Genomic DNA, 11506 nt, shown 5'->3' with positions numbered 1-11506 from the left:
AAGTTTCTAAAAGATTATTTATTTATATCGTTACAAATTTAAGTTTAATATATTGACGGAAATAAATTAAAGATTTTTATATGGAAGTTTCTTCCTTCATTGAGTTAAATAAATAAAATTAACAATGATAAATTTTAGAAATTTATACTTTTTACTTTTACGTACTTCTATTTATGAGTCTCATACAATTTTTAATGTAATAATTATAAGATCTATAAAGAAAATTTACTTATTCAGACGAGGTACACGCGTAAAGCACGCTAAATAGCGTGTATATATAATATTTATACTTTGAGTAATATTTTTTACACCAAAATCATCGTCTATAAGATACATGTGCAACTATATGCTGCATTTATCTCGATGTTAATTGCTATTACAAATAATTTATTTTTATTCTAAATTTTATATAATCTTTATTAATAGACACAAAATACACGTGCAACGCACGTACACTAAAACTAGTTTATAATTAAATATCTAACTGTAAACCTAGTTATTATTGCATGTAAATTTAAAATTATGGTAGGAACTCATAAGTAGGGGTGTTCATAAAAATTCGAAAATCCGAACCAAACCAAAAACCAAACCAAACTGACAAAAAAAAAACGATACATTTTGGTTTGATTTGGTTTTGGTTTTAAAATTTAAAAACCGATCAAATTTGGTTTGGTTTTGGTTTTAATTAAAAAAAAACGAACCAAACCGAATATAGGAGTAGCTATTTTAAATTTATTATTACACCTATATATACGTATATTTTTATACAAAGTTTTAAAAATTTCATAGTAAATATTAATCGTTTGCACTTTTAGTACTGTTCTTTACCTTTACATTCTAGTTTAATTGGTAGTTTTCTTTTGTTAGGTGTAAGAATCTATTTCATGTTAAAAATAATATATTTTTAATTGAGTCCTTAAATTATTCATCACTATTTGATTCAATTATCATCAATATATCTTGGTAAATAATATATTTCTCAAAGGGCAATTGATTTGATAATGTTACGTTGAAAATGTGGTCGCCGAAATGTGTGTTTAGTAGTGTATGTCTTATATTTAAAAAAAACCCGACAAATAACCGAAAAAATCGAAAAACGACATAGACCGAATCGAGAAAAAACCGACATAATTGGTTTGGTTTGGTTCTAATATTTGAAAAACCGACTTACTTGGTTTGGTTTCTTTTTAGGGAAAAACCGATCCAAACCGAACCATGAACGCTCCTACTCATAAGAATCAAATCCCGGATCCACCTCTGAATAGAGTGTATGCCTTTGCTATAGGAGGTAAAATTTCCTATTTCAATTGAGTCATAATTTATTAAATTGAATTTTAAAAATAAAAAAATTTGGTAAAATACGAAAAAATTACCGAAGAATTGTCTTTGCCAGTTAACTATGACTTTTTTGAGTAAAATAGTGAATGTTTTATGACTTTTGTGTGAGAAAACAAAGTTATATGACTTTAGTGAAAAAATATCATAGTTCCCATAATTACACGGAGGAGGACATAAACCTTAGCCTCGATTACATTGTGTAAAATGGTGCAAACCAATCTAGGGCATAGTTGATTACAAGAAATTGAGCTCAAATTGGAGGACTCGTCCCAAAGTCTTGGGGTATACATAGTACTAGAGATAGACAATACATATACTATAGACTTTTGCAAATTATCCCAATAATATTCAAGTGCTGGCATCATTAATAACAGACACCACATGACATCTAGAGAAAATTACATATGTTGTGCATAGCTGCATTTACTTTCATGAATTTATTCAAACAATAAGAAAGAGAAATAAAAACCAGATTTTCGATCAAAGATAAGACAAACTAAACAGGACTAGTCTCTTCTCCTTCCCCCTTTTCAGGAGAGCCAGAGTGCATTTTTTTAAACAACTGGTTACACTATGTCAGCTTTCAGAAATATCCTTGTAACTCGATATTTAATTGATAAATAGCCATTGATACAATTGCGCCCCATACAGTGGTCATGCATCAACCTTCTTGATATATGCTGAATGTCTATCAACAACAAGCTCGACCAATGGACACTCAACCTCAGCCCCAGCCTGAGTGCTGTCCCTGCGAACTGTGACCTTTTCCTGCTCTGTCACAACTATAACTTCCTCTTTACGGGTTGAAAGTTCGTTTGCTATCACCATATGCATCTTGTATTTTTTGAGGGCCATATCAGCCTTTGCTAAAAGGATATCTTTATCTGTTTCTAGCTGCCAAATAGTAGATGTGAAAATTAGTAACGAAATGATATGAAGAACTTCCTAACAAAATTAAAACAACAAATGGATTCGATGACAAAAACTGTCGAGACTAACTGCAGAAAGAGGCCTATCTCATCCAAAGAATGACAAGCATATTAGGTGCCTCAAGGACAAATAAACGAACTTCTGACATCTTATTTCTGTAAACTGATTAACCTTATATTTTTCCAAACATATGTACAGATATTTACTAACTCAATGGGGTAAGTAGGGGCGCATCCAGCCCTTTGGTACCGAGTTTATCTTACTTTCAGCGCGGAACATAAATTTATGTGTAAAGGTTCACTAAAATTGCAACAAATAGTATATATGAACTCATAACTTTAAAAGTATAATGGGTTCAAAGCAAAAAACTTTAAAAGTTGAACGCATAGAGTTTAAATCTTGTATCCGCCTCTGGGGTCCTTCCAAAAGCATAAGCATTTGCAAAACAAGATTAGGCTAGCAACTTTACAACATTCTATATAGATGTGAGCAAATCATGCCCCCCCGCCCCCCCCCCCCCCCCCAAAAAAAAAAAAAACCCACCCCAAACAAGACTAATCCAATCCAAACCCAACAAAGACCCAATATTGCAGAACCTGATACCAAAAACCTTGCTTTTTCCGTTCAGTTATGCGACACAAATAGATTTGAAACACATTGAGGAGGTACTCTGAACTAACTCTACATTTTATATTGTATAATGGTACAAATATTTTTAAATATTAGACTCCATAAGTACAGCTGGTTTGACAGAAAAAAGTTTACATTATATACCGAAATATAAATTCTTTAACGAGTTCCAACTGTTGTAACTTGTGAAAGATCTAAAATATTAAACTTGAAAAAGTGAGTCAAACATTTAAAAACAGCTCAAAAGCAGATTTCTGTAGTTGCAAAACTAAGATACAGGGAACTTGACTTCGATCTTGGAAGTTCCATGAAGTGGATCATTTCAGGTGTCTTTTGAGTTCATCTTGACAAGTGAATTTAAATAGCAAAATACGTACACATATATAATACAAAATTGGCACAACACACGCCATACATATACACACTCACATATAAAAGATGTTAGAAATTCAGGATTCCTGTCAAGTCATCACTTCTTCATAAGTAGTGCCTTTTTTTTTTCTTTTCAAAAGACAAAGCACAGCATTGTTAAAGTTCATAATTTTACCAAACCATACAAGATGATCACCTACCTTGAAAGATATGTAGAAGGCCATCGGTGCCCACTCATTCCTAAGCACTGAAAGCATCTTTGGTACTTGGGCGAGTCGCATGTCCAGAGGACCAGATGCTGACTGGATCTTATGTAAAGCCTGTGAAAAAGAGCTAACATGTAAAAAAGATAGCAGCACATTTAGAGGAAATAGATCTAGTACCATTTTCTCCTTTATAAGTCGATTCAAACATGTCATATAACTACCATTTGCAATATATATATATAGAGAGAGGGGGGGGGGGGGGCAATGGGACGCAAGAAAGAAGGACAAGTAAAATTCACAAAGCACTAAATCCATCCATTCCCAACGCAAATACAACCAAAGCAAATGCAAAATAGGAGAAGCTATATTCAAGAACATAAATGTTTACCATGCTTTCCCATGGAACATAAAAATCAGAAACGGCAGCTGCAAGATAGAAAATAGCACTAGGCCCAAGGCCCCTCAATGATGCAGAAATTAGCTGAAGAATCTGCCAGTAACAAACATAACATTAATAAAAGTGCTACTGGCCTCCGCAGAGCATGCTAAAGAAGTTCATATGAAGCTTATTTGAAGTTGAAGTTTAGACAATTCACATTGATTTTACAGTGAAACAGATTTCACTGATATATTAAAAGAAACCTGCAAATACTCGAAAATTGTCGTAAATGGAAGTTTCAACAGGATGCCATCAGCAACTGCCTGCAATTATTAAATTCTTACAGTGTCTGTTCAAAATGAATAAAGATAGTATTTAGATCAAACAAATAGGAAGAAAATGATCAATAAGTAATAATTCATACAGCACGAGTTTCAGTAATGGCTTTCTTCACTGTTTCGGCATGCAATGGATCCACTGAAAACCAGTGCAACAGAAATATGGTCATTAGACTGAAAAGTGTAAACTGGTCGACAAAATCAATTGGGATTCAAAATACTCAGAACAATGGTGGTAAGATCTCTCCCAGTAAACTTAACAGCATTGAGAAATAGGAAAAGGAAGATCAAGCTAGTCAATAATTAGATTGCAAACTCCACCAGGTGAAAAATATACATTAATAAGGGGACATGGAGCATATTTCATTCCCAACTGAGGATCTCCTTCTTTTTGCTTTTCCTTTATCTTATGATTCTCATAAGCTAACAGAGGATCCATAGTCAACACCAATAAGTTAAGATTGCGGGTTATCATTCATTTCACTTACACTAGTTCTGGTGTTTGCAGAAATCATTTTAGCAAAGCTAAGACTTGTATGTGTAGGGATAGGTGTGAGATTACGAGAATCTCTACCTTTAGAGATCTTTTAATTGCCTTAAAGGACGAATTATTTATTAATATTGGAACGAAAGGCAGTAATAAGGTGGAATAGATATAGAGCATTTATATAGTCGACCCAATTAGTTTGGGATTGAGGCGTAATGAGCTAACTTCTGACTTTCTTTACAATATGATTCCCTCCATCTATTTCATTATGATTCACCTGCACCTCTATATAGTGAAGTATGACGAGCTGTTGAGCATTTGACTATTATTTATGTGGACCTACGAAGTTTACAGGGAATTCCTTGTGAACATGCTATTAAAAGGCAGAAAATATGAAGTAACATGTGCCACAATACTGAGCATGAAAGTATAAAAACTACGTACTTTCAATAATTGAATCATCAGCTACAGTAAAACACTCTAGCAACGGGTCATCCGGCAGCAAACTACAAAATGGCTGGCAGCCCCCCCTGCATATCTCATGGTGTTACTACTCTAAAATCAACGTACCACGATAATCAGATAAATTAACTTGGCACTTGATTACAGACCTTCGGTAGAGAAAGATTACAGAATAACCTGCCTTCAAAAAGTATCTGCAGTTCCATTGTCATTTTTGAATGTCAAATGTATGTAGAGCTCAAATGTAAACAAAGCATCTAAGCATGATATTCGTGATATACTCTGTGGATGCGGCCCCTCTATGACCGGAAGCAAAGTTGTCAATATAACGAACACATTGCTTTTCCAAAGGAACAGTTGTACCACCAGAAGTCACACACACCACCCTGTTTGCTTTTCCATTTACTGAACACGGAGACACAAAAGAAAGTCTAGCATCTATATTTGAAGAAAAGAGAATTAAAAGGCTAAAAACTATGAGATGTTGATTTTTAAAGAAATAATAACTGCCTGATAATGAGGTATTGCGATCAACGAACTCCTTCAAACATATTTCAGTTTCAGCAGCATCCGTCAGCGGTGGAGCTGACTCAAAGAAGGATGTCACTTCATTTATTGCTGTTTCTGGTAACTTATCAGCATCATCAACTGCATCCATGCCAAAACCTGACAAGATGGTTTATTTAGCTAAGAAGATAAAGACTTGAGAAGCGGTCATATAACCAATCATCAGTCAGAAAAAATATCTCGATCAAAGATAACGCTGACCCTTAAGATCCATATCTGTATTCGAATTAACTGGTAAAGGAAGCAGTGGAATAGTATTTCATCGGCATGATGCAATCACTCGATAACGGGCAATGAAACACACATGCTGCACGTCAAACTTCAACTAGACCAAGGCTTTAGATCTAAGGATTGAGCTTTAACAACACTTTGATATCTTTCCTCAAAATTTAGATTATACCAATATTTTTCATTTCTCAAAAAATCCAGTAAAAGCTGAAATGCTGAATAAAAATAGAGAATCGTTGCCACACAACATATACATAGAGCATGCCTAACAAGTTCACTTCTTAATAGTCGTTTCCCTAAAAAGAATTTATCTATTCCTACATCAGAAGCGGTGCCACAACCAAGGAAGTGGTTTCAATTGAATCGTCTTATGGAAAATTGTGCTGTGCAAATAGGGTAAAAACAATTTTTTCGTATATATATTAACTTTTGAATAACTTTTGAATCACTTGTAGTGGCAAAGATAGTCCAAAAATTGATATGGGTCACACGTTCAAATTTTTTGAATCCCCTTGATAAAATTTCTGGCTCCGTCACTGCATCACACATCAAAATTTCCAAATGAGGAAAAAATTATGGGTGAATACTACATAAAAGCAATTTAAGAATATCAAGGAATGTGATGCAGATTGACCTGATCAAGAAAGACACTAAATTTGGAAAATTTCTGCAACACTTGCATAATCTGAATACCCAAAATCTTTGATATTCCCAAATCGTTAAGAAACAATAAAACAAAAAGAATGGATAGGGATTGAAAGACAAAGAATGGCAGGTGCACGAAGCATCCTGAATTCACGGGGTCCGGGAAGGGCCGTACACAAGGAGTGTGACCCTGATGCAAACATCCAACGCGTGATGAAGACAACTTTATCATTGCTCCAAGGACAGAGATTTGAAAAAACAGCAGAAGCAAGGCAGTGCAAAAAAAATCAACTGGTGCACAACCTCAGCTCAGTAAACCCAATATTCATACCCCAAAAAATTTGGACTGAGGAACTGGGGTTTTACCTTTCCGGAAGTTAGTTGAGAAGAATTTCTGAATTTGGAGAATTCGGCGGCAAATACAAATGGAGTTATAAATATTCGTTTATTCATTTCTTATTTCTAAATAATTAATGGCAGCTAGTTTCCGGCAACCGTTTGGTATGCTTTTGCCGGCAATATGCCTTTTGTTAGTTTAAAGAAAAGCGTGAAAATAATGTTCACCCCTACATCTGTCAAAAATATGATAATTAGATAGCATAAGCAAGCTTAAGCAATATGTTTTATACGGATTTATCAAAGATATCAATGGTTTTGATCTGCACTTTGGGAGTTCACACCAAAAATTCTAGGAAATATCGATGGCAAATAATGTTTGGCAGGGGCGGCTCGACATAATATGGGCTAGGGCGATGGGCTAGGGCGAAGACAAAAAGTGAGGCCTTTAATTTTTTTAATTATTTTTTCTCTTATAATTTATCGAAATTTAAAGAAGTTATAATCAGTTTTAATTATTGCCAATGTCTAACCAATTTGTTTAATCTCTCTTATATTATCATGTTGAACTTTATTGATTTAGCTTTGAAAAGCTTTTTCAACCGAGACAACTAATATAGAAATTATTAACGGTAATTGATTAAAACTTTTTACTTAATTGAATTTGTCAATTAGAGTATTCTTCTATTTACGCAGTTTCTATTAGCACTTTTAATTTCAAATATAAGTTTAAACAAATAATAGTATAATAAGTACTATGTTTTAAGAGTAATTCGATATTAAGGACGAATTTTAATGATTACTTGTTAAAGTAGCTTAAAAAATATCTACAAAGGCACTCAAAGAATAAAAAAAATTTATTCTAAATTAACATTGTAAGTAAATAGATTTAACTTGGGACGAATTAAACATAGGAAGCAACTAATAACTACAATTTAAGATGCGTAAAACTTTAAGCTATAATTATTTTAACCAAAAAAATCACAAATTCTATTAATAGTGTATAATTATTAAATATTATACATATTATTTGTAGATTTTGGGGCCCAAAGTATTTTGGGGGCCTAAGACCATCGCCTTAGTGGCCTTAGCCGGCCTTGATATTTGGCGTCCGTTCATGATTTTTTCCCCCTTTTGAGGTCTAAGCGAAATTTTTTTTCTTTCTAAAATACCTGCTTCTTTAAGATATCGAAACAACTATTACTCAGAGTAATTTACTCTATCCATTTCATATATGTGATTCGATTTGATTAACGGTATTAAATTTAAGAAAAAAAGTAACTTGTGAAGCACATGATCTTAAATATATCACAATATTTGGATAGCTATAAAATCTTATCATTAATGATAAAATGAGATGTTTAAGTTTAATTCATTCTTTTTAAGAATAAACTAAAGAAAATAGTATCACATAAACGGAAAAAAATATTTAACTTTTGTTGTACTTGTTCTCGAGGTGATATATATGGTAGCTCATTCAGTTTTACTTGTATATTTTATGAATTTTTCTATTATGAGAACTTTCACTAATTTTCTTAACATATTAGCAATTGTGTGTAGTTAATCCTTTTTCACATTAAAACCCGATCAAAAATCAATTACATTTTAAATTTGGGAAAATCATTACGGTATCATAGATGGAATATAAAGGCAATGAAGGTGAATGGCCTCATTCAAATTGAAATAAAAATAATGGAAGTGAATAAGAAAAATCCATCCATTACGGTGCCATAGTAAATTGCATTCAATACTCACGAAATTGGTTGGTTTATTAACACAGAATTATCTTCGTAGCTTTTTACAATGTTAAAATTAATTTCTTCCACATTCAGTTTAGGGAAAAACAAACGCGATACAGATAATCATATACTATCTTATACCCTATGGAGTAGTAGTATTTATTCTATCGTAGGACGAGATACGCTATACGATTTTCTCTCATTTCCTTTTCCTTATTTTTTTGTATCACTGTTTCAGTGAAAGAATCGGAAGAAGAATCTTTTTTTAAAGAAAAAAAAATTGGTTTCAATTCAATACTAAACAAACCCAAACGGCATTGAACACTTGTGTCTGAAATTTCTCGAATCGGTTTTTCATTTTCATAAAGACCAATACAATAGTCAATACGAAGTTACACATTATATCTTTCCTACAATGCATCTGATGGAAGAACTGTATTGGGAAAAATCGAGTTAACATTTGAAATTAATTATGTGCTGAAATATCAAAATACGTGGACCAATGGAAGAATGATAGCTGGCAAAGAGTATTCAAATAGCCGCGAGCCTTAATAGGTACGGGCAAAGGTTCAAAAAAACAAGAAGGAACGGTTACGAACGGTTACTCGGATCTCTTGATGATTTGAAGAGACATCGGAGGAATGAACCTAGTTAGCAAAAAGTACAGATACGTATTATCTGTAATTAATGAGCATCAATGATGAAAAACGTTATAGAATCTTCACGAAACAGTTACGATTGCCAATTATAACATCACATTAATGCCATTAATTGCTCATAATGGCTCTATTATGAGAGTAAAGAAACATAGTACTTAGAAATAACTATAAAAGGAGAGAAATAACATTTGTATAGGGACACAGATTATTATTGGAATATTCTGATTTACATTGCTTTATTTTGCTTACTCAGCTACTTCTCAATTCAATTCTTCTTTTTCATTACATAATTATTTTTCTACTTGATTATCAGTAACCCGAGTTCTTCTAAATAGGCTTTGACCCAAATTCCTATTTTCTGGTTACCGGGAATCTGATAATCTTTTACTTTCTAAATCGACTCTTTTGTCAAAACAATCATGTCAAATGTAAACGACAACAACCAACCAAATTTACAACTCCAAGAAAATCGGCAACATCAGGAGAATTAACAAGATGAAGGAACTCCAGTTCCCTCACAACGAAACTCTCCTCGACAATCCCGAGAGGGGACTCCTGACGGATATGAATCAAATATGAATGAGTAGTTCGAAAATAATCAAGCTATTGATGAAGCTTTGAAAAAATTAATCGCCCAATAAGTCAGTAATGCTCTTCACGCTTTTGCTAACTAGCTACCATGTGTTGTACCACCAACGCCAACTCTAAACAACAACACCGTAGAAAATCCTTGCTCAGGACTCATTAACTCAGGCAGTGGAGGAACTCCTAACGAATCTCGTGACGGAGGGTCAGGTAACCTAGTTAATTCTAATTTACAAAGTTTAGTACTAACTTTGAAGAAACAACTCAGGGAGTAGAGCGATCGCATAGAGCAGATACCTGGAGTGCCGCCTATAATCAAGGGAATAGATATGAATAAATACTCTCAACAACCTTGAAAGCCAAGTGCTGCTCCTTTATCAATTCCAAAGTGTGACGACCCGGCCGTTCGTCTTAAGAATTAATGCCCCGATCCCCTATTAACTATTTTTCCCAAGTTTAATTCTGCTAATTTGATTCGTCGGGATGTTCGATTTTGAGTTTCGGGACACTTAGTCCCTAAATGAGAGCTTAAGTGTTGGAAAAATTACCGTAGTCGGAACAGCATGAAGACGGCCTCGAAATGGAAATCTGACGGTTCCGTTAGCTCAGTTGGGTGATTTTGGGGTTAGGAGCGTGTTCGGATTATGTTTTGGAGGTCCGTAGCTAATTTAGGCTTGAAATGCCGAAAGTTGAATTTTGGAAGTTTCCGGTTCGTTAGTGAGATTTTGATCTGAGGGTCAAAATGGAATTCTGAAAGTTGCAGTAGTTTCGTTATGTCATTTGGGATGTGTGTGCAAAATTTCAAGTCATTCGGTGGTGGATTGGTTGGGTTTTCGATCGAAAACGTAATTTGGAAGATTTTTGAAAACTTAGGCTTGAATCCAATGTATTTTGGTTGATTTGATGTTGTTTGAGGTGTTTAAAAGATTTTTACGAGTTTGAATAAGGTTTTAGGATATGTTTGTGCATTTGGTTGAGGTCCCGGGGGCCTTGGGTGTGTTTCGGGTGGTTAAACGGATCATTTCAAGTTGGAAAACGTTGCAGATTTTGCTTCAAGTCTGTTGCAGACATTTTGTTCTTCGCAATCGCGTATAAGGGGCCGCGATCACGTAGGCTTATTTGGGGAAGGGGCAGAGCTGTTCTACACGATCGCGTGAGTCTGTGTGGTATAGCTTCGCGATCGCGTGGTCATTGTTGCGATCGCGTGAGTTTGAGTGTTATAGCTTCGCGATCGCGTGGAGCGTGTCGCGATTAAGGAAATCCCTAGGCAGAATTTAAAACCCAAAATCGAGGGTTTAGACCATAACTCATATTTTGGACTTGGGAGCTCGGGAGATCACGATTTTTGAAGGGATTTTCACCTGGGCGACTTGGGTAAGTGATTCTTACTCGATTTGGACTAATTTCCATGAATTTACACTTGAATCCATCCTTTAATTTCGGAATTTTGGTAGAATTTGGGGGAAAAGTTCTTAGACCAAGAGATTAGGTTTTGATTGGGTATTTGACATCGTATTGGGATAATTTTGATATGGTTAGACTCATGAGAGTGATAGGATTCTGAGAATATAAATTTTACCAGATTTCGAGATGTGGGGCCGAGGG

The 11506-nt window shown here is 34.3% G+C and overlaps 1 protein-coding gene across 4 annotated transcripts; it reads right to left on the bottom strand.

Moving 5' to 3' along the window:
- Positions 1–1541: 1541 nt before the first annotated feature.
- LOC107799632 (phosphopantothenate--cysteine ligase 2-like) lies at positions 1542–7297 on the bottom strand. Of its 4 annotated transcripts, none has more exons than XM_075232800.1 (10): positions 5911–6354; positions 5650–5808; positions 5424–5547; positions 5292–5336; positions 5125–5210; positions 4280–4332; positions 4119–4178; positions 3865–3966; positions 3471–3590; positions 1542–2232 (listed from the first exon to the last, which is right to left on the bottom strand). In XM_075232800.1, the coding sequence occupies exons 1-10, from the start codon at positions 5921–5923 to the stop codon at positions 1993–1995; spliced, it is 1002 nt and encodes a 333-aa protein (XP_075088901.1). In that variant the 5' UTR covers positions 5924–6354; the 3' UTR covers positions 1542–1992. The 4 variants fall into 4 exon arrangements, with proteins under 4 accessions (XP_075088901.1, XP_075088902.1, XP_016478258.1 ...); XM_075232801.1 differs by having other exon boundaries at positions 5653–5808; XM_016622772.2 differs by lacking the exon at positions 5911–6354 and adding an exon at positions 6949–7297 and having other exon boundaries at positions 5424–5808.
- Positions 7298–11506: the final 4209 nt, after the last annotated feature.

Source organism: Nicotiana tabacum, chromosome 16 (assembly GCF_000715075.1).
Source record: "Nicotiana tabacum cultivar K326 chromosome 16, ASM71507v2, whole genome shotgun sequence".
Classification (NCBI taxonomy): Eukaryota; Viridiplantae; Streptophyta; class Magnoliopsida; order Solanales; family Solanaceae; genus Nicotiana; species Nicotiana tabacum.
This window is presented reverse-complemented; position numbering and strand designations above follow the sequence as displayed.